At 34.0% G+C, this 24,369-nt stretch overlaps 1 protein-coding gene across 3 annotated transcripts in view; it reads right to left on the bottom strand.

Moving 5' to 3' along the window:
* Positions 1-24,369, bottom strand: part of WDPCP (WD repeat containing planar cell polarity effector) — a 288,075-nt gene that overhangs the window by 74,798 nt on the left and 188,908 nt on the right. For 2 of the 3 annotated variants that reach the window (XM_072937648.1, XM_031675558.2), the window contains exon 14: positions 14,902-15,004. In XM_072937648.1, the coding sequence (XP_072793749.1) occupies positions 14,902-15,004 (103 nt within the window). Of the gene's footprint in view, positions 1-9,000; positions 9,189-14,901; positions 15,005-24,369 lie in introns of those variants that run through there. The other variant, XM_015237041.3, reaches the window with a different exon arrangement.

The following is a 24,369-nucleotide window of genomic DNA, read 5'->3' as shown; positions in this document are numbered from 1 at the left end:
CTTAGGTATATTATTTTATTTTTTGTTTTCTCTTTCTTCTCTTTTTTAAATGACACATAATTGACATATAACATTGTATTAGTTTAGATGTACAACATGATTTTTTAAATTTATATATATCTGAAAATGATTACTAGAAATAAGATGAGTTAACATCCATTACCATACATAGTTACAATCTTTTTCTTGTGATGAGAACTTTTAAGATTTACTTTCCTAGCAACTTCTAAATATACAATACAGTACATTTAGGTATAATCATTGTGGTGTACATTATATCTCCAGGACTTACCTATCTTACAACTGGAAGTTTGTGCCTTTTGAACAGCTTCACTCATTTTGGCCAGCCCCTGCCTCTGGTAACTACCAGTCTCTTCTCTATCTGAAGGTTTTTTTTAGATTCCAATATAGGTGAAATCATACACTATTTGTGTTTCTCCAATTTATTTCACTTAGCAGAATTGCTCTCAAGGTCCATCTATGTTGTCACAAATGGCAAGGTTTCCTTCCTTTTTATGGCTTAATAATATTCTACTATATATATATTTATACACACACACACATATATATACATATACATGTATGTATGTGTATGTGTATCTATCCATCCATCCACACACACACCACATTTTCTTATCCATTCATCCATTGATAGATACTTAGGCTGCTTCTGTGTCTTGGCTACTGTATATAATGCCACAAAGAACACAGGGGTGCAGATAGATTTTTCAGTTAATATCTTCATTTCCTTCAGATAAATGACCCAGAAGTGGAATTACTTGATCAAATGGTAGTTCCATTTTAAAGTTTTTGAGGACTCTCCATATCATTTTCTGTAGTGACTGGGCCAACTTACACTCACACCGAAGGTGCATAAGGGTTCCCTTTCACCACATCATCACCAACACTTGTTACTTCTTGTCTTTTTGAGTACAGTAATTCTCACAGGTGTGAAATGATATCTCGTTGTTGTTTTGATTTGCATTTCTGTTATCATTAGTGATGTCGATCATCTCTTCATATACCTGTTGGCCACTGGTATGTCATCTTTGGAAAAATGTCTTTCCAGAGCCTCTGCCCATTTTTATTTGGATTATTTTTCTATTAAGATGTATGGATTTCTTACATATTTTGGATATTAACTCTTTATGGCATATGGTTTGAAAATACTTTCTCTCATTCTGTAGGCTGCTTTTTAAAATTTGGTTGATAGTTTCCAGTTAGTTTGATGTAGTCCCACTTATTTTTGTTTGCTTTTGGCATTAAATGTATCCTTGCGAAGAATGATATCAAGGAGCTTAACACCTGTCTTTTCTTCTAGGAATTTTATGGTTTCAGTTCTTATATTCAAGTTTTTGATCCATTTTGAGTTAATTTTTTTGTATGGTGTAAGATTGTGGTCCAGTTTAATTCTTTTGCATGCGGCTGTACAGTTGTACAGCCCTGATACCATTGATTAAAGAGAATATCCTTGTTTACTATCCTCAGCTCCTTTGTCATGAATTAGTTGGCCTTGGTTGAATGGATTTATTTCTGGGCTGTCTATTCTGTTTGATTGGTCTTTGTGTCTGTTTTAATGCCTACACCACAGTTTTCATTACTGTAGTACCCAGGAAGCTTGATGCCTTCAGTTCTTCTTCCCCAAGATTGCTTTGGGTATTTGGGGGGGGGGGGCTTGTGTGTTTCCATACAAATTTTAGGACTATGTGTCCTATTTTCATGAAAAATGCCATTGGAATTTTGATAGGGATTGCACTGAATCTGTAGATTGCTTTTGGTAGTATGAGTCTTAACAATATTAATTCTTCCATCCCATGAACATGATTTATCTTTCCATTTATTGTACCTTATTCAATTCCTTTTCAATTTCATGTAGTTTTCAGTGTACAGGTCTTTCAACTATTTAAATTTACTTATAGATTTTTTATTCTTTTTTATTCAACTTTAAATAGGATTGTTTTCTTAATTTCTATTTCTGATTATTCAGTATTAGAGTACAGAAACACAAATTTTTGAAAACTGATTTTGTATCCTGAAAGTCTATAATGAATTTGTTTCTTAGTCCTAACAGTTTTTTGGTGGAGTCCTTAGGGTTTTCTGTATATAATATTGTGTCATCTGGAAATCATGACAATTTTACTTCTTCCCTTCTGATCTAAATGACTTTCTTTTTCTTGTCTAATTGCTTTGGTTAGAACCTCTAATACTATGTTGATTCAAAGTGGCAAAAGTGGGCATTCTTGTCTTGTTCATCATCCTAGAGGAAAAGCTTTCAGCTTTTCACTGTTGAGTATGATGTTAGTTGTTGGTTTGTCAAACATGGCCTTTATTTTGTTGAGATACATTTCCTCTATACCTTCTTTGTTGAGGGTTTTTATGAAAAATGGATGTTGAATTTTGTCAAATGCTTTTTCTGCATCTATTGAGATAATATTATCTTTATCTTTCATTTTGTTAATGTGGTGTATCACACTGATTAATTTGCAGATGTTTATCATCTTTGCATCTGTGGAGTAAATCCCACTTGATCATGGTGTATAATTCTTTCAGTGGAGTTTTGAATTCAGTTTGCTCATATTTTATTTTTTTTTGAGTTTTTGCTTCTATGTTTATCAGGCATATTGGCCTATAATTTTTTTGTAGTGTCCCTGTCTGGTTTTGGCATTAGGGTAATGCTGGCCTCACAGAATGAGTTTGGAAGTGTTCTTGCATGTCTTCATTTTGGAAGACTTTGAGAGGAATTGCTATTAATTCTTCTTTAACTGTTTGGTAAAATTCACCAGTGAGTTCATCTGGTCCTGGATTTCTGTTTGTTGATAGGTTTTATATTACTGATTCAGTCTTCTTATGTAATAATCTTACTGAGATTTTCTATTTTTTTTCATGATTCTGGTTAGATACATGTTTCTAGGAATTTATTCATTTCTTCTAGGTTGTCCAGTTTGTTTGCTTATTTGAGGTTTTGATTGGAGTTGTATTTAACTATATTAGTTACTAACTGAATGTGTTTGAATATACTTATGTCTTTGGAGCTGACTCAGTTGTGCCACAGATTGTGTGATTTTTTTTCATGTTTTTCAAATATTCTCTCCCTCTTCTCATTTATGCTTCCACTTGTTCTAACTACTGCCATGAGCTTTTTTGTGCTGCAATCAGAAAAAAAAAAAAACTTGTAAGCTTCTCAATCTTGTAAGAAATAAGTTCCAAATGAATGAAGTATATAAGACTACTTTAGCACATGGGCTTTGTGGTATCTCTTTTGGCTAACTGAAAGTCTTTCTTGATTTCTGTTTTCAATCATGTTTAGTTTAAGTCGCTAGATAAATGCTCATTAGAAAAAAATGAGTTATTTCTGTACCTTATGTTCATATTATTTTACTAGATTTTTGTTGCTTATTAAATAGCTGCAGAATATACCAATGACATACAGTGCAATCTAAAGATAATTATAATCTTGTATAAAATGTCACTGACCCATATACTGCAAACCAGTCACTTGTACATTTTAAAATAGATAAAATGGTTAACTTTACATTTTGTAAGTTTTATCTCAACAAAATAGTCACTAACCCTATGTTTAATATAAATTACTTTAAAAATTACGTGAAAGATAAAATATAAAGAAAAATGTATGTTAAAACTTTGCTTTCAGGTGGAATGGAAGAGTTTACAGCAACCAGTATTCCATCTTAGAACAAACAGAAATCTGGATAAAATTTTTAGAAATAATCTGTTCCATTTTAATTACACATGTATTATGTCATACACAATGCATATAACATGATTGTATACATATACAACATAATACCACTATACACCTTCTAGAATGAGTAAAATGGTGGTGGCAGGGGATAACTGTTGGCAAGGAAGGGGATAAACTGGAATTCTCATGTACTGATAATAAACATGAAAATTGTTTCAGTTACTCTAGTGAAATCTTTGGAGGCACCTACTAAAGTTGAATGTATGCATAAGTGGATAGGTATATTCAGAAAGGATATGTAGAATATTTCTAAGAGCCCCAAACTGGCAACAACTGAAAAGTCCATCAGTGACAAATAAATTGTGATATATATATATATAAAAAATGGAATATATGATAAATATACATAATAATATGGGCACATTTCATAAAAGTTATGTTAAGTGAAATGCATTCTTTTCCAAGATCAAATAAAACTGATTTGTAGTATTTAGAAGTCAGGAATGTTTATCGTTTGCAGGTATGAGAAAGTGGGATAAGGGGGCCTTTTGGTGGGGCTAGTAAAGTTTAGTTTCGTTATATGGATCTGTTTACTGAGTTGAATATTTACAGTATGTATATTCTTCTAAATGTGTGTTATACTTTACCATTTACTTTAAAAAGTACACACTCATTTTACTATGATAAAAACAAAATTTGGCCCATGAGAAGCACATCTGGTGATCTAATCATACTTTTTGTTGAAACTTCATGCTTTGGGACAGGAGTCTGTAATGACAGCTAAATAATTTGCAAAGGCTTCAGAAAAAAGGGGTAAATAGGTGATAGAAACATAAATTTATCATTGAATTGTCAACAAATAGATGTATAAACTCTAAATAGATATATGTTTTGGTAGGCACTCTAAACTGTAAAGGAACTTAAGAGATTCTTCCCCTACCCGAGTTGCGAGATATTTGCTTTTTTCTGAGTAAAAGACTTTCCTAAGCACTTAAGCTCAATTCTTTGATAATCGGGGGTGGGGGGGATGAGGGACTATATACTCTACAGATCTTTAAAGTACTATTTATTTAAATCCTTTCTAAAGGTATTGTTTTTTAAGATCTCATAAAATTCCTGACCTTAGTCCTCTTTGTGATATGTCACACACCCTGTCACATCAAGTTACCTTATATTGACTAAACAGAAGAAAGGTTATAAACAGCATGCATACCACCTGACATAAAAATATTTGCCAGCTATTTCTTCTGCTTAAATGAATGTGTTCCAAATACCTAGACTATTAGGTTGGAAAATCTATAAAGAAAATAATGAAATAGTCATTTCTATACATTATTATAGTGCATACATTTATGAAGAACCTAATTCGAGATAAGGTAGGAGTTTTACTAGAAACATGTTACTCACATTTTCTCTTCTGACATTGCATATCAATGTATGTGCATAAACTTGTTTTACTTCCTTCTTAGAGGTAGTCTTACCAGGAACATAGTAACTAACTTTAGCCAGAAAAATAAAAGAACTAATTAAATTTTAACAGAGAATTCATCCTGGAAGTATTTATGGTGCTTGAAGATCTTAATACTTTTATTTCTGATTACTAGGGCAACGTGAAATGAGAAGTTCATAAGGATTTCAGGCAATTTGAGAGAAAAAGGGTTTTTTCTGACTGAAGAGAATCACTCTTCACACACTTAATAGTCTTCATTAATGTAAATTATTTAGCCACATCATAAGAAAATTTACTATAACAATGCTTAGTCCTTTGTCTCATATTTTGTTACTATAAATAGATTTAAATCAAAATACCCACTGAATGAACAAGTCAGTTTCCTTTAACTCTAGAAAAATTGCTGAAGTTTGTCATTTAATAGGTAAAGGAACTGTTTAGCTCAAAGTCTAAAGTTACAGAAATTCAGTTCCCCGTTAGTACTGTAATCTGCCAGCTCACTGCTCAAATTATTATAAAGATTGTATGACAGTGCTCAAAGCTACTTTCCTGCATTATGCTTTGAAAATGGTGTAAGTACTCGCTTTGGGCACTGTAAGCATAACATGGTAAAGATGACAAAGAAAACCTTCTCACTTTATTTTATGCCCACCCCACCAAAAAACCAAAAAAACCCACAGAAAGCAAAACAACTCCAAAAATGAGTAACAAGCAACATTAGGCAGTGAACAATATGGGAAATTACAGTGGACTTGAAATAAAAACCAGAATGGTGAAGTGGTTCACAGTATGAGTGAGATTTGGAACCAAACAGGAATGGGTTTAAATTCTGCTTCTGTCACTTTTGAGTTTCTGTCCTTACTTATAAATGGGGAAACTAATACTTAATTCTTAGGGTTGTTTGGTTGTTGTAAATATGAAACATGACAGGTACCACAGAGCTTAGCACTGTCCTGGGTGACTAACATTTGCTAGACTATTGCAATTTTTATCTTTGATGAAGATTGGTTCCTTTATTCTCCTACCCTGATAATATTCCATTTCTAGATTCCACACTGTAGAGAAGTTAACATATGCATTGAGGAAAAAAGGACATATGTATAATAGTTGCTCTGTACTATACTTTCCTCATCTATAAAATAGGTATGTTGTGAGACTGCTGTGACCATTAATGAGGTAATGCACAGAGTGTTCAACACACTCTCCAAAATATAGTGTGCACTTGATAAATGGTGGCTAAAATCATCAGACTTGGATTCTGGCTCTAGTTGTTGCACTTAACACTATGTAACTATGTAAGCAAGTCACTCAGCCTTACTGAATTTCATCCAAAAAATGGGCATAACATCTGTCCTGTTTATCTTTTAGGATTGTTGAGATAATAAAATTATGCAGGCAAGCACTATGAATACTGCAAAGCCTGTAAAAATGGATGGTGTTATTATGGTTCTGATGGCAGTTTAGAGGAGGTTAAGTAGTGTAAAAGTGGGACTTTAAAATATTTTTTAATATAATCAGTAAACTTGTGCTTGACTTTTGTTAGTAACACATAGGTGATGAACATTATAGAAGCACCATTTTTCTCTGCTGAGATTAGCTGCTTGCACTCAGGATCAGAAAAGCTGAAGCAAGTATTTTGACTAGTTCATCTCAGGAATAAGATTAACACTTAAATTTATGTAGATTGTAGTACAAAGTATATGACAAGTGTATGGAAGGTTTTTGTTGAATAGAAAGGCCTCCTTTGGCCTCAAGAATGATATGTTATCCAATTAATTACAATTTGTAAAGCCCTTTAAAGATGAAAAACACTATAAATGCTTAGCATTTATTGCTACTAACATCTAACAAGGTTAAGTTCGCCTTCATAAGGAACTACTGGTTGATGAGTTAATTGTTAAATAACCTGACATACCACAAATGGCAGATGCTATATCATGTGAGTAATTTCATACTATAGCAATCATTAGAATAGCTATTAAATTGTTGTAACTACTGATTGATTCTTCTTCTGAGGTTATTGTTTCAGAAAACTGAGGCACTGAAAAGTGAAATAATTCATTTGATTCTACACTTCAGGCTGGCACAGAATAAGGCCCAAGCTTCTGGAAAACTCCTGAAGTGCTGTTCAGTATGGTAACTAGTACTATGTGTAGCTATTGAACTCTTGAAATATGGCTAGTATGATTGAGGAACTAATTTTTAAATTTTACTAAAAAAATTTTAAATTTAAAAGCACTCAATTTAGTAATTGTAAATTTTTAAAATAATTTATAGGCCAACGTGGGTACCTGAAATTATGAAATTAAATAGTAAGTATTTCCAATGAAAGTTTAACATCCAATTTGTGATGTACTTTAAACTCTCAGTAGAAAAATTAAGGTTATGTATGTGGTTTGGTTTGTATTTCTGTTGGACAACATTGCTATATAGGTTCAAAGGCAAGCAATAAATCATCTATGATATGGACCCTACTTCCTCATTTATCCTTCTGGAGAAGGATATATGAATGTTAAAAATTCAGTTCTGGGAGTTGTAGAATCAGGAACAGTTTACAGGTCTTTCTTTGATATATGGAGACTTGGCCTTCAGGAACCATAACCTCAGATCACCTCAGTGATGTTTTGTTAAATGATTAACAACCAGCTCTTCAAAAACCAGACCATAACAAAAGCCCCACACTCACCATCAACCAGTTTCCTGATCCTGTGGTGTGAGAGACTGTGGCCAGTTTTGAGGCACCAACGTGATGTCCCTAAACTTGGAGTTGGGAAGGGATAATCTCATTTGGCACTTGAAAGGCCAAAAAGCCAGCCCTGGTGCATCACTGGAGTTCCTAACATCTACATTTCTTGAACTTGTATGTGTCTGCAGTGGGGGGCTGAAGTAGATCACCTTTAAACTAAATTCTACCCCACAGCAAACTGTAGGATGATCAGATCTGGGAATGTAAATCATTTTATTTTCTTTAAGCTCTTGGAATATAAGTCACTATAAAAACCCTGATTCTCCTTGAGAAATAGATTTACGGTTATATAAAGCCATTTTATAAACTATAAGAATGGTTAAAAACACATAAAGATACTACTTAATTTTGATAAAGTAGGTGCGTGATTTTTCACTCATAAACTTTATGGACCAACTATGTAACTTTTTTTTTTTTGAGTAGCGATTTCTTGGGGACATGGTAAGAGTATCCGAAGATTACCACCGGAATGGATATGAATTCTGACATGTTATATAGAGAATTTTATACAGGTAAAATACCTGCAAAAGGTCCAAAATTTTGTCAGCTAATATATGTGAAACCATTCTGTTTATTTAGAAATTCTTTAGTTTCTGTATTAGCGCCTCTGCTTGGACACCTTGATGTTACACCTCTTGCTAAATAAATTTCAGTATAAAGTAAGTCATCTTTTAAAGGTACTATTTAAGAGAACTTAATTCAAAAGTATTTTTGAATAAAGCAAGCCCTCTCTTAAGAGAATATTCAGATTTATTTTCAGTATGGGTTTCTACTATTAGGTGGATATGCACAAATGATTTTTTTTCAGAGTTGTATGTTAATTTGGGTTCTGTCTAATCATATGCACAGAATTTTAGTGCTGAAAAGACTGATCCTCGTCTAGTTCTAGGTCCTTATTTTATAGATGAGCCAACTGAGAATCCCCCTAAAGTGACTTAAGATGGCAGATGGTTAGTCTTGACTGGTTTAGCCAAAATAAGTCAGCTTTCCTGACTACCACCTTAGTATTGTTAAAGTTTGTAGCATAGTACTGTATGAATCTTTGTCTATCCATATTTTGGGATTATTGATAAAAGATAATACTGCTATATTCCATACTAGCCAAGTTAACACATGTTCTGTTTATTCTTAACTTCACAGCTTCATTAGCTCCTCTTAATATGACATACCAATTGTTTATTAAAATTCTTCATTATTTACTTGCAGAAAGTTTATTCTCTCCTGGACCAGCACAGTTTACTAGTCTACAAGTTAAGTCAGAGAAGATGGTTTGACACATTGACTCCTTTCTGAAAAAGAGAAAAAGTAGGGTTAAAGCCCAGATAGTTTAATGTTTGCACCTTTCTCCACAGGAAAACACTAATGTTATCTTTTGCTAAGTAACTGTCAATTTATGACCAGGTGAGTTCTGAAAAGATGATACCTTGTACCTTCAGTAATGTAGTACTTCACAATTTGAAAATATGCTAAGTATTTAAATAGAAAGGTTTGAAAATAAACAATTTAAAGAAAATATATCTATAGGTAATTTATAATTAATACTATATGTTATATTCTGTGATTGATAACATTATGTCACCACAAACAAAATAATAAAGGTTGGGTAATTCTGCATTCTTAGAAACTTTACTGAAAACTATAAATCTGTTTACAGTCTTGTATAGATCACTGCAGCTAAGCAGAGCAGTTAGTCTTTGATGTGCTTCTAATTATGAAGGGTTTTAGGATTATGTCTTTAGGCAAAGATGCCTAGAGGTAGGAAGGTATAGATGAAAACTGACATAACACAGTAAAGAGAGGAGATACATTCATGCCAGCCTACTTTTGGCTCTACTTCACCTAAGTCAAACAATATAATGTAGGTAAACAGTTAACCACAATTTTAAATTGTTAGTTTGTAGAATTAACAACTTCTTTTTAGCTTAATTGTAGAAGAATTTTATATTAATAAATACAAGAACAAGTCTTTACTTTCATGCATGTATCATCTACTAGGTATAATTTTATCCACTTTTACAATGGTACAATGATTTTATAGTGAAAAAAGGCTTTTAGGGAAAGGATAACTCATTAGAAATCAGGCTTTTGAATTATTCTAAATGACATGGGAATGTAGTCAAAACATACCACCAAGTAACAAAAAGGAAGATAAATAAGTGATTTTAGTTTTCTTAAATATATGCATAATAAAAAGAAGAAATAAATTGACTCATATTATCAGTTATCTCTGGGTGATAATATGAGTAATCTTTACACTGTATTGTATTCTCTGAAGTTCTTCATTATGCAGAATAATCTTTGATACAGAATTTTCAAGTAGTAAGAGATAGCTACTTACAAAGCTACATCATCTTTATAGCATAGTATCTGAAAGATCATATATGGTAAGTATATAGATCATATAAAGATCATATATGGTAAGTATAAGTATGCTGGGAAATACAACATCTGGAAGAATTTCTTATGTAGATATTCAGATAGCCACATTATGTGCAGCAGGGAACTATTTTTGAGTAGGGTTTTAAAATTACTTTCATTTCTGTGCATATGAAGATTATATACAGGAAGCTGTTCTCCATTTTGTTTATTTTCTTCTTTAAAATACTATCCTTCAAATCTCATAGTAACAGATGAAATGGTAGCTGTCCCCCTAAATGGCTACTGCTTTTAGTTATAAGTGTTTTGCTGGGTGTATAGTTTCCAGACTTTCTTACAGTTAGGTGAAACTTTTATGACCAGGTTCTGTCCAATGCGATATGAACAGAAGTAATGTGTAACAACTCCTGGCTTATACTCTGAAGAAGAAAAGAGTATGCCCTCTTTGTTTTTCCTCCTTACAGGCGGGGATGCAAATCTTCAAAGATGCAAAGGTTATAACCTAGAGATAACAAAGCAACATGGTAGCGGAGCCTAGTGATCTGATACCAGCATGCCTTACCAGTCCTTCCCACCTCCCCAGATTTTTATCTGAGACAGAAATAATTTTATTTCTTAAATCACTGTGCTCTCTTGTTATAGCAGCCTGGAATGTTCCATGCCTAATACACTTACTGGCATTATACCGCCACCAACACATCATCATTCTACCCTAGCCATTTTGATCAACATAGTTTTAGAGGTCCTAGCCAGAGAAATCAGACAAGAAAAAGAAATAAAAGGCATTCAAATCATAAAGAAGCAAAACTGTCTCCTTTTGCAGCTGACACATTGTATGTAGAAAACTAAAGATGCCACCAAAAAAAACTGAATAAAAGTAATTCAGTAAAGTTGGAGGATACAAAATACACAAAAATCAGTTGCATTTCTGTATAATAGCAATGAATTATGGGAAAGAGAAATGAAGAAAGAAATCCCATTTACAATTGCATCAAAGAAATCTTAAAATAAATTAAACCACAGAAATATTTGTGTACTGAAAACTCTAAGACCTTGATGAAAGAAATGGAAAATGACACAAATAAATGGGAAAATAGCCCATCTTCATGGATTAGAATTAATATTGTTAAAATGACCATACTACCCAAAGCTATCTATAGAGTCAATGCAAACCCTATCAAAAATTCCAACGGCATTTTTCACAGAAATAGGAAAAACAATCTTAAATTCAGGTGGAACCACAAAAATTCTTGAATAGCCAAAGAAAGCCTGAGAAAGAACAAAGCTGGAGGCAACACACTTCCTGATTTCAAACTATACTATAAAGCTGCAGTAATCAAAGCAATATGGTACTGGCATAAAAACAGACATATAGACCAAAGGAATAGAATAGAGAACAAGAAATAAACCCACATATATTTGACAAGGGAGTCAAGAATACTCAATGGGGAAAGTCTTTTCAATGTTAATAGGAAAACTGGGTAACTGCATGCAGGAAAATGAAATTGATTCAAAATGGATTAAAGACACAAAAATTAGAACTGAAACCATAAAACTCCTAGAAGAAAACATAGGGGAAAAAGTTCCTTGACATTCATCTTGGCAATGATGTTTTTGAAATGACAACAAAAGCACAAGCAACAAAGGCAAAAATAATAAGCTTCTGCACAGCAAAAGAAACAGTAAGAAAAAAAATTGAAAATGCAATCTATAGAATGGGAGAAATTATTTGCAAACCTTATATCTGATCAGGATTAATATCCAGCATATACAAGGAACACATACAAGTAAATAATAAAAACTAAAATATTGCCAGATAACCTGAAGAGACATTTTTCTAAAGGAGACATAAAAGTGGTTAACATGTCTATGAAAACATGCTGAACACCATCTTTAGTATGGGAAAATGCAAATCAAAACCCCAGCGAGTTATAATCTCACATCTCTTAGAATGGCTAAGTTAGAATAATTTAATTTGAATGAATACCATGTTAACGTCAATAGCATTCAAAACCTCTGCTCCAATACAGCTGTGTTCCTGTCCCCCAACTTTATTAAAGTCACAAATTACATCTTTATACATTGTGCATCTAAGAGATTTATAATTAATTTATGCTTCTGTCTTTTAATTCCTGTTGAAAATAGAAAGTGGAGTAGAAACAAAAATTACAATAATTTTTATATTTGCCCGTATATTTATCTTTACATTCTGCATATGGCTTTGAGTTACTATCTAGGAACCTTTCATTTCAGTCTGTAGAACTCCTTTTAACATTTCTCTTAGGGCAGGTCTAGTGGTAGTGAACTCCCTCAGCTTTTGTTTATCTATGAATATCTACATTTCTGCCTCATTTTTGAGGGAAAGTTTCACTGGATACAGAATACTCCATTAACTTTTTTTTTTTCTTTCAGTACTTTAAGTATGTCATCTTATTGCCTCAGGCCTCCAAGGTTGTTTTTGGCTTTTGATAGTTTCATTATAATTTGTCCTAGCATGGGTCTCTTTTGGTTGATTATACTCGGAGTATGTAGAGCTTGGATATATAGACTCATGCCTTTCCTCAAATTTGGTAAGTTTTTAGTCATTATTTCTTCAAATAACCTTTTTGCCCCTTTCTCACCTCTTCTGGGATTCCCATAACGTGTTTGTATGCTTGATGGTGTCCCATATGTCCTTTAGGCTCTTTTCACTTAATTGTTTTTCCTTTTGCTCCTCAGACTCAGTAATTTCAAATGTATTGTAAAGTTTGCTGATTCTTTCTTCTGCCTTCTCAATATTATGAGTGGGAGTAAGCCTAGTTTTCTGGAACAAAAGTGGAGTAGAACATTCATCTAAGATGTTCACCTCTTAATAGTTACTGTTATTAAATGGTATTTTTATCAAGAAATAGTAATGAAGGCCAAAGGATAAGGCCTGAAAAAAAAAAAGCTGAGAAATGGGGAATAACAGGGGTTCAGTGAAGAAAGATATTTATGAGAAATGACACAGGGCTCAAAGGAGGAACACTAACCAAGCCCTCTGGCTAGGAATTGCCAGCTGGTCACAGTAACCTGATGAAAAAAATACACAGGGCACAGTATGCATTTGGTGAAGAGTGGAATTTCTTCATTTTTCTGAGGTTTTGTGGTAATCTCTTCATATTCCTTTTCACCCTTAGTAACTTTAAATAGCTTTACAATGTGAAACTTGCCTTATACCCTGGTGGAAAAAGCAGGGCACATTACAACTAAGGATAATTTCCATAAAATTTGCTATGAATTAACCTCCTCCTGTGTTTCTAAATGGCTAGAAGCATAGGGAGGGAGGATATTTGTATCCTTATAATATAATGTCATAATTCCTATTAACATGGTTTCATCATTCAGTTAAAAGTGACTTCTCATCACAAATATAAATTGTCCTTAACTCATAGAATTACGATAAGGATTAAATTAGTTAATATCTGTAACTCAGAATAGTGCTGACCCCACATTAAGCATTCAGTAAATATTAGCTATTATTATTAGGACACACATTACTATGCTTAGCAAGCCACAAATTTCTCTTATCTAATACTGGATTAATACTGAGTATTTCTTATCTATTAGGAATGGAGGTTTGAAAGTGGTCTATGCATCCTTTGGGTTTGGTCAATTTGGAACTCTTTCAAGGTTGAGGAGGGAGAATGAAATCATCTTTCTGGTAAGCAACTGTCAGCTTTGGTATTCAGATTTAGAACTAGCCTGTATGGCTTTGAGTCAGTACCACCCTGAAAACTGGGATCTCCGGTGGTGATGTTAGAGAGAAGCTGACAATTGCTCCCTTTGGCTCCAAACAGTATTACATAAACAAAGGACAAGATGATCTATCAGTGGAGATGTTATAATATTTTCAAGCAACTTACAAAGCGGAAACCTTATTAAAACTTTGTTGTTTTATAGAAGTTCCACAAAGAAAATGAATTCTATTATAATTCAGAGCATCCTCTTCCTAAGTGAGGAATAGGAAATACCAGGAAGAATAGGAATTGGGATGTCTGAGGATTAATATTTCTAGATTTAGTCACATTAGGATAAATTGAGTCTAGAACAAAGCTCATTTTGGTATTACAGTTTTTAAAGACTATCATTTTTCTGTATTATAAAGTTTTAGTTGGATCTTTAGATTCAGTTTACGCTTCTGACGTGTCTTCAGAAGACTCACTGTAAAATGACTCTAGTGGCTTCTAAATTAAAAAAAAAATTACCCACCAAACAAAATTCCATGTGAAGTAGTCTGATAGAGGAGGGAATTCTTTTGAGATATGATGTCTGTATATATAAATAAAGGATTATATAAGTTCCTGTGTTGGTTAATTTTAATAACAGCACTGATAATAAACTTTTCCTCAAAATCTTATGAAAAGTACAATTTTTACTTTTTGCTAAATAGTTATTAATGACTGGTTATTAACTTATATAACACAGTTTCAACTTAAATATCCATATTTTACTATTTACCTAGCTTAATTCTTAAAAAAAAAGCACTGTCTTTACAAAGAAAGTAACTCAAATTAATCAACCATGACTTACAAATGTAAACAAATGATACTAGATAAGTATTGATTAAAACAAAAAGCACTTAAGAAAACCAGCATTAATTCTTACCAACTCCAGAGGTTATTGATTCTGCATCAATGTCGCTAGCTCTCTTTCTTGCCACTTCAGCTAGTGCCATTTCACCTTTATCTAGTGCAAGGTAATGGATGTCCTTTGGAAATAAAGCAGAATAAAAGATTAATCCAAAATGAACCTTGGTAAAGTTACAAAGGAGATTTTGAAAAAAAGAACTTATTGTTCAAATTACAAAACCGACATGGTTGATGAATATTCTTTTTTGTATTTTAATTTTTCTCAGCTTTCTTTTCTAGTACAACCAAATTTTCTTGACTTGCAGATCTCAGCTATAACTAATGGCAGTTATTAAAATAAATTATTGTAAGTCTTTAGGGAAAAAGGTAAGCTTTTAAATACTATTACACAAATTTGTCTCTTATATTGTGCCTAGCACATTATTACTTTTCTAATATTGTTAATACTGCTGTTATTTTGAACTCATTCAGTCAATGAATAATCAGTGCTTATTAAGTGGTAGGCACTGTTCTGGAGATCAGTTACAGTACCATGTCTCAACAAGCGTTGAGCCGAGGAGGAAGACCACTGTAAACAGTTGATAACATAACAATGTGATAGGTTTTATGGCAGAGTGCTATGGAACCAAAGAATAGGAAATGATTATTGATATAAGTCTTGAAGGATAGTAAGAGTTATACTGGGAGGTAAAATGGAGAAAAGGCAACAGAGAATGATATCTGGTGCATATTTTTAGAGATGCTTGAGAAAGCACAGTAGTGTCAGGCAATGGCAGGTCTTTAGGGAAGGAATGTTGGATGTGTGGGAGAATGCAGTGGAAAATAATTCTCAACAAGTAGGTAGAGCCACTAAAAAGGAATTAGAACGCTTTTTGGTAAACAAAATACTTGTTGGAATAAAAATGGAAAAAGAATATCAACATCAAGTTTTTAATGATGAAATATAAATGGTCTAAAATCACGAGAAGATACTTTACCTTCTTAATATTCAAATAAATGCAAGTTGAAAAATGTAATTTCAAATTGGATAAGTTTTTTAAAGTTAATACTTACTGGCTGCAAAGTTTGGGGGGAAATAGGCACTTACATTTACTGGGAACGTAAGACTTTATAAAGCAGGGATTGGTAAACTATGGCCTATGGGTCAAATATAGCCTGCCTTATAATCCTTGAGAATAATTTTTAAATGATTGGAAATACTGTGCTCAGCCACTCAACTTTGAATGGCTTTAGAATTAGTTTATGTTACAGACTTGAAATGTGTCAGCCTAAAACTACAAGCAAAACAGGACTTACATATTTCCAGTCAAGATGGTGGAGTAGTAGGACCACAAGCTCGCCTCTCCTAGTGACTACAACAAAACCACAAACAACTGCTAAACAGCCATAAAGAAAAAAGATTGGAGCCTAGCAAAAAAAAGATCTGCTTCAACTGGAAACACAGAGGGAACCACAGCAGGAAGGTAGGAGGGGTGTGCTCGTGATATAATTGGGCCCCATACCCCCAGGTAGGCAACCCACAAGCAGAAGAACAATTAAGTTGCAGAGGCTCTCCCACAGAAGTGAGAGTTCTGAGCACCTCGTCAGGCTCCCCAGCACAGAGTTCTGGCATTGGGAGGAGGAGATCCCAGGACATTTGGTTTTGCAGGCCAGTGGGGCTTAACTTCAGGAGCCCCACAGGACTAGGGGAGAGACTTCATTCTCTTGGAAAGTGTGCACAGGATCTCATGTGCACTGGGTCCAGGGGTAGAGACAGTGATTATGTAGGAACCTGGATCAGACTGTTTGCTGGGTTTGGAAGTTCTCCTGAGGAGAAAGGGGGCGGCTGTGGCTCACCCAGGGGACATAAAAGCTGGTGGTGGACATTCCAGAAGTGTTCATCTACATGAGCTTTCCTGGAGCCTGACATCTTGATTGGGTCATTAGCATCAAGACCCAGCCCCACTCAACAGCCTGTAGGCTTAAGGGCTGGGAAGCCTCAGGCTGAACAACATACTGGTTGGGAACATATCCCCATCCATAAACAGACTTCCTGAGCCTCTAGACAAGGCCCTACCCACCAGAGGTCCAAGCCAAGCTTCACCCAGCAGTGGGCAGACACTGACTCCTCCTGCCAGGAAACCTGGATAGGCCTCTAGACCAGCCTCATCTACCAAGGGGCAGATACCAGAAGTAAGAAAATAACAATCCCAAAGCCAGTGGAAGGAATCCACAAACACAGGCCAGACCCTACACTGGGATGGGCTGAATCCTGGCCCTTTGTGACAAGAGAGAAGTGTACTGCTGGGACTCATGGGACATCTCCCACAGAGGGCCACTTCTCCAAGGTAGAGAAACATAACTACCCTACCTAAAAATACAAAGAGAAGGACACACAAGATGAGGTGGCAGAGGAATATCTTCCAGGACAAGACATAAGATAAAATCCCAGAAGAAGAAATGTGATGAGGAGATAGGCAATTTATCTGAGGAAGTTTAGAAAAATGATGGTAAAGATGTTCAGAGAACTGAAGAGGAGTATAGATGCACAGAGCAAAGTTTTTAGCAAAGAGCTGGAAAGTATAAAGACTACCAAAACAGAGTTGAAGAATATAAAATTACTGAAACGAATAACAACACACTAGAAGGAACCAAGAATAGACTAAATGAGGCAGAAGAATAGATTAGTGAGCTAGAAGACAGATTAGTGGAAATCAGCACTGCAGAACAGAAAAGAAAAAAAGAATGAAAAGAAATGAGGATAGTTTAAGAGAACTTTGGGACAACATGAAGCACACTAATATTCACATAGGGTCCCAGAAAGCAGAGAGAGAGAAAAGACTTGAGAAAATTTTTGAAGAGATAATAACCAAAAACTTCCCTAACTTCGGAAAGGAAAGTCACCCAAGTCCAGGAAGTGCACGGTCCCAGACAGGATCAGCCCAAAGAGGAATATACCAAGGCACATAGTAATCAAATTGACAAAAAAATTAAGGATAAGGAGAAAATATTAAAATTACCAAGAGAAAAGCAACGAATAACACACAAGGAAACTCCCATGATGTTATCAACTGATTTTTCAACAGAAACTCTTCAGGCCAGAAGGGAGTGGCACAATAAAGTGATGAAAGGGGAAAACGTATAACCAAGAATACTCTATCCAGCAAGGCTCTGGTTCAGATTTGATGGAGAAATCAAAAACTTCACAGATACAAGCTAAAAGAATTCAGCACCTCCAAATCAGGTTTACACCAAATGTTAAAGGACCTTCTCTACTCCTCAAAGCACAAGAAAACAAAAAGAATAGGGGGGAAAAAGACCTAAAAAAACAAACTCAAATCAACAAAATGTCAGTAAAAACACACCTATCAATAATTACCTTAAATGTAAGTGGATTAAATGCTCCAACCAAAAGACATAGACTGGCTGCATGGATATAAAAACAAGACCCATATATATGCTGTCTACAAGAGACCCACTTCAGAGCTAGAGATACACGTGGGCTGAAAGTAGGGGGATGGAAAAAGATATTCCATGCAAACAGAAATCAAAAGAAAGCTAGAGTAGTAATACTTAAAGAGTATTACAAGAGACAAAGGACACTACATAATATTTAAGGGATCAATCCAAGAAAAGGATCAATTGTAAATATGTATGTACCCAACATAGGAGCACCACAATATATAAGGCAATTGTTAACAGACATAAAAGGAGAAGTCGACAATAATACAATAATAGCAGGGGACCTCAACACCCCACTTAACATCAATGGACAGATCATACAGACAGAAAATCAATAAAGAAATAGAGGCCCTAAATAACACATTGGGCCAGATGGACTTTACTGATATCTATAGAGCATTCTACCCAAAAGTAACAAAATACACAGTCTCCTCAGGTGCACATGGAACATTTTCCAGAATCTACCACATGCTGGCCCACAAAGCTAGCCTCAGCAAATTTAAGAAAATTGAAATCATACCAAAGAACTTTTCCAACCACAGTACTATAAGGTTAGAAATTAACTACAAGAAAAAAACTGCAAAAACTGCAAACACATGGAGGCTAAACAGTATGCTACTAAAAAAACCAATGGATCACAGAAGCAATCAAAGAGGAAATAAAAAAATACTTTGAAACAAATGAAAACGAAAACACAACCACCCAAAACCTCTGGGATGCAGCAAAAGCAGTTCTAAGAAGGAATTCTATAGCTATACAAACCTACCTCAGGAAACAAGAAAAATCTCAAGTAAACAACCTAACCTTATACCTAAAGCAGCTGGAGAAAGAACAAACCCCAGAGTTAGTAGAAGAAAAGAAATCATAAAGATTAGAGCCGAAATAAATGAAATAGACTGAAAAAACAATACAACAGATCAATGAAACTAAAAGCTAGTTCTTTGAAAAGATAACATTGATAAACCTTTAGTCAGACTCATCAAGAAAAATTAATGGCCCAAATTAATAAAAATTAGAAATGAAAAAGGAGAAGTTACAACCAACACCACAGAAATATAAGGAATCATAAGATGATACTATGAGCAACTATACACTAACAAAAATGACAACGTAGAAAAAAGGGGCAATTTCTTAGAAAGGTACAATTTGCCAAGACTAAACCTGGAAGAAGTAGACAATATGAATAGACCAATTACCAATATTGAAATTGAATCAGTAATTAAAAACCTGCCAACAAATGAAAGTCCAGGACCAGATGGCTTCACAGGTGAATTCTACCAAACATTCAGAGAAGAGTTAACACCTATCCTTCTTCTGAAACTCTTCCAAAAAAATTGCAGAGGAAGGAACACTTCCAAACTCATTCTATGAGCCATCATCACCCTGATACCAAAACAAGACAAAGATATCACACACACAAAAAAATTACAGGCCAGTGTCACTTATGAACATAGATGCAAAAATCCTCAACAAAATACTAGTAAATCAACTCCAACAATGCATTAAAAGGATTATACACCATGATCAAGTGGGATTTATCCCAGGGATGCAGGGATTTTTCAATATCCACAAATCAATCAACGTGATACACCACATTAACAAACTGAAGAATAAAAACCATATGATCATCTCAACAGATGCAGAAAAAGCTTTTGATAAAATTCAACATCCATTTATGGATAAAAACTCTCCAGAAAGTGGGCCTAGATGGAACATACCTCAACGTAATAAAGGCCATATACGACAAACCCACAGCTAACATCATACTTAATGGGGAAAAGCTGAAAGCATTTCCTCTAAGATCAGGAACAAGACAAGGATGTCCACTCTCGCCACTTTTATTCAACATAGTTTTGGAAGTCCTAGCTGTAGCAATCAGAGAAGAAAAAGAAATAAGAGGAATTCAAATTGGAAAAGAAGAAGTAAAGCTGTCACTGTCTGCAGATGACATGATACTATACATAGAAAATACTAGAGAAGTGGCCAAAAACCTTCTATAACTCATCAATGAATTTTGGTAAAGTTGCAGGATACAAAATTAATGTACAGAAATTAGTTCCATCTCCAAACACTAACAACAAAATAGCAGAAAGGGAAATCAGGGAAACAATACCATTTACTGTTGCACCAAAAAGAATAAAATACCTAGCAATAAAGCAATAAACCTACCCAAGGAGGCAAAAGACCCTTACACTGAAGACTATAAGACACTAATGAAGAAAATTGAAGAAGACATAAACAAATGGAAAGATATACCATGTTCTTGGATTGGCAGAATCAGTATTGTTAAAATGGCCATACTGCCTAAGGCAATTTACAGATTCAGTGCAGTCCCTATCGAATTACCAATGACATTCTTCACAGAGCTGGAACAAAAAAAAATGTTAAAAAATATATGGAAACACAAAAGACCCTGAATAGCCAAAGCAATCTTGAAAAAGAAGGAGCCAGGGGAATCATACTCCCTGACTTCAGACTATACTGCAAAGCTACAGAAATCAAAACAGTTTGGCACCAGCACAAAAACAGACACATAGATCAATGGAACAGGATAGAAAGTCCAGAAATGCACGTATGGTCAATTAATCTATGACAAAGGAGGCAAGAATATACAATGGAGAAAAGACAGTCTCTTCAATAAGTGGTGCTGGGAAAACTGGACAGCTACTTGTAAAAGACTGAAACTATAACATTCTCTAACACCATATACAAAAATAAACTCAACATCACTAATTGCCAGAGAAATGCAGATCAAAACTACAGTGAGATACACCTCACACCAGCCAGAATGGCCGGATTACAAAGTCTACAAATGATAGATGTTGGAGGGGTGTGGAGAAAAGGGAACTCTCCTACACTGTTGGTGGGAGTGTAGACTGGTGCAGCAACTATGGAGGACAGTATGGAGGTTCCTTAAAAAACTGAAAATAGACTTATCATGTGATCCAGCAATCCCACTCCTAGGCATATATCCAGAGAAAAAATAAAATTCAGGAAGACATATGCACCCTAGTGTTCATAGCAGCACTATTTACAGTAGCCAAGACATGGGAACAACCCAAATGTCCATCAACAGATGACTGGATAAAGAAGATGTGGTACAGATATACAATGGAACACTACTCAGCCATAAAAAGAATAAAATAATGCCATTTGCAGCAACATGGATGGACCTGGAGATAGTAATTCTAAGTGAAGTGGGTGGGAAAGAGAAAGAAAAATGCCATACAATATCACTTATATGTGGACTCTTTAAAACAAACAAACAAAAAGGACACAAATGAACTACTTATTATTCGTAACTTATATGATTGATTTCTTGAATATGTGTAAGCACATTTGACTGTCCTTTATGATTAGATTACCACATTCTGTTCATTCTTATTTTGTGGTTGGCTTTATTCCTTTGATAACTATGTAAGTTTAAAAAGCTAAAGCTCTAATCTGTTCTTAGAAACAATGATCAGAACATATATGTAAACTAAAAAACAATATGTGCAGTATATTGTATATATGTATTTACATGCAATATAATGTATAGTGTAGTCAAACTGTAATAATTCTACCTAATAAAACTTAAAAAGGGGAAAAAACAGACTCATATGTGAAACTTATATTGTGATAAAGTTATTTCAGTGAGAACTAACATTGTTTGACTTGCAAGTAATGTCAGGTTGTATTATACACTTCCTGCACTGTCAAAAGGAAAAAAAAAAGTGAGATTTCCGTTCCTACACAAATTTCCAGCAATATATTTCAATCGACAGCAGCATTTTTCAATCTTGATACAAGTGCAAAGGAAATTTCCATATTCCAAAGTCTATTTAACTGTGCAAATTAAAGCACTTTAACTGGAAATGATTAATGATTAATTTGCAATGTAATGACATGTTAAAAGGCAGTCTAGCCATTTAGCTAGAATTCTAAAAATGCCTTCTGATCAGTGAATACGCTCATGTATTGATATCAATATTTGGCAGTACCTATCTATAAGGAAAGAAATCTGTAAAGGTGAAATACATAAAACCTCACCATAGTTCAGCATTAACAGATAAACATTTGCAATTGATTTTGTTGATAAGGAAGACCACCTTTCAACCCTAATTAAGTGAAATGTTATCCCCTCCAAAAGAATTCCATTATTCACATTTGTAGACCTGTATTGTGAAAATTATACTCAATTACTATATTTTCAGTTTTATCAGTAAATATTTATGGAAATTTGTTTTCTCTCTCGTTATATAGAAGTACCTATATAATAACCTCAATTTTGCCCTTGGCCCACAAGCATATATTATGTTTGCTATTTGGCCCTTCATTGAAAATGTTTGATGATTCCATATTTAACAATACATCAGAATTTAAAATTTGCATAGATACACTCTGGGCAAATCTTCCTAAGGAAATAATGTTAACAAGGTATGTCCAAGACTGGTGATAGCAATACTTAAAATAATGAAAAATCAGAAGCAACTTAAATGTACATCAATTGAAAAAATTATGTTCTTGTTTTTTTAATGCCACAGTGTCATGATACTTTCATACTAGATCCTTATATTCAATGAAGAAATGAGCAATAATTTCCAAAAGATATATTCCTGTATTTAATTTGCTAGTGTCTTATTTAAGACTTTTGTACCTACATTTTTTCTACTGCAGTATAGTTGCTGTACAATATTATATAAGTGCATCTATGTTCTTAATTAACTAAAGTCTATGACTTTACTTGCACTTGACTGCTAACAAGTGCTCAATTGCTATCAAGGTTATCCTAGTCTTATAAAATAAGTTAGGTAGCTTTTTTCCTATGTTCTTTTCTCTAGCAAAATTTGTATGTAATTCTTCACTGAAAGTAAGCAAAAGATATGCAGTACGTTTGAGAAGAAATTACCAGTCATTACTGAGTGACACAAATGAACACCTGATAAAAATACAGACATGCACCTGCTTATGGCTGGAAAGACCATAAAGATAACAATTCTGACTCCAAATTATTTGTAAGATTCAGTGAAATTCCAATCAAAATCCCCTCAAGGTTATCCTAGTCTTATAAAGTAAGTTAGGTAGCTTTTTTCCTATGTTCTTTTCTCTAGCAAAATTTGTATGTGATTCTTCACTGAAAATAAGCAAAAGATATGCAATACGTTTGAGAAGAAATTACCAGTCATTACTGAGTGACACAAATGAACACCTGATAAAAATACAGACATGCACCTGCTTATGGCTGGAAAGACCATAAAGATAACAATTCTGACTCCTAATAATCTGTAAGATTCAGTGGAATTCCAATCAAAATCCCCTCAAGGTTTTTCATGGAACTTGACAGCTTGATCTTTAAATTCTTATGTCACAGTAAATGATAGAGACTATCTAAGACTTATTCTAGGTATTATTAAGACTATATAATAGCACTAATATGTAAGTATATAAACCAAAGAAAAAGAAACATACCCATTAAAAAATACCCATTTTCTTTGTGAGTTACTCATGTTAGTAGTACTTTATGTTTAACAGTGATGTAAGTTTGGCTGTAAGATCTGTGGTCCACAAATTATTTCTGGAACATTTCCTATGTGTCTCTCACTCATTCTTCCTTAATTCTGGAGTTTCTACTCTATTTTTCAGTTGTTATAGGGGACTGGGGTCATTAATTTGAAGAGGGTAATGAGGTTTTACAGTTCTTGAGTTGACAGTCTTTCTGTACAATGGAGGTTTTCATTTCTTAATCTTCCTGTGGGCCTTCTCACTATTCATATATCTGAGTGTAGTTTTTAGCAAAATGCAGTAGAAAGTATACCTCTTAACTCCATGCTCCTCAGTTTGACAGAGTTCATGAATCTTCAGTGTCTGATGCAAGACATATCTAAATCATCTCCCAACTGGCTATCCTCTAGCTGCATTTTTTTAATTTTTAGTTTTAGTGTTGGAATTTAGTTTAAATGTTGGAATATGTACAATTAAATATTCATATTCCCTGGAAATGGTCATATTCTAAATAAGTCAAGAAAATAAAAGCCACAGAGTTTATATTTCATTTTCATGT

Source organism: Vicugna pacos, chromosome 15 (genome assembly GCF_048564905.1).
Source record: "Vicugna pacos chromosome 15, VicPac4, whole genome shotgun sequence".
Lineage (NCBI taxonomy): Eukaryota > Metazoa > Chordata > Mammalia > Artiodactyla > Camelidae > Vicugna > Vicugna pacos.
Note: the sequence above shows the minus strand (reverse complement) of the source record. Positions and strands in the feature narration are given on the sequence as shown.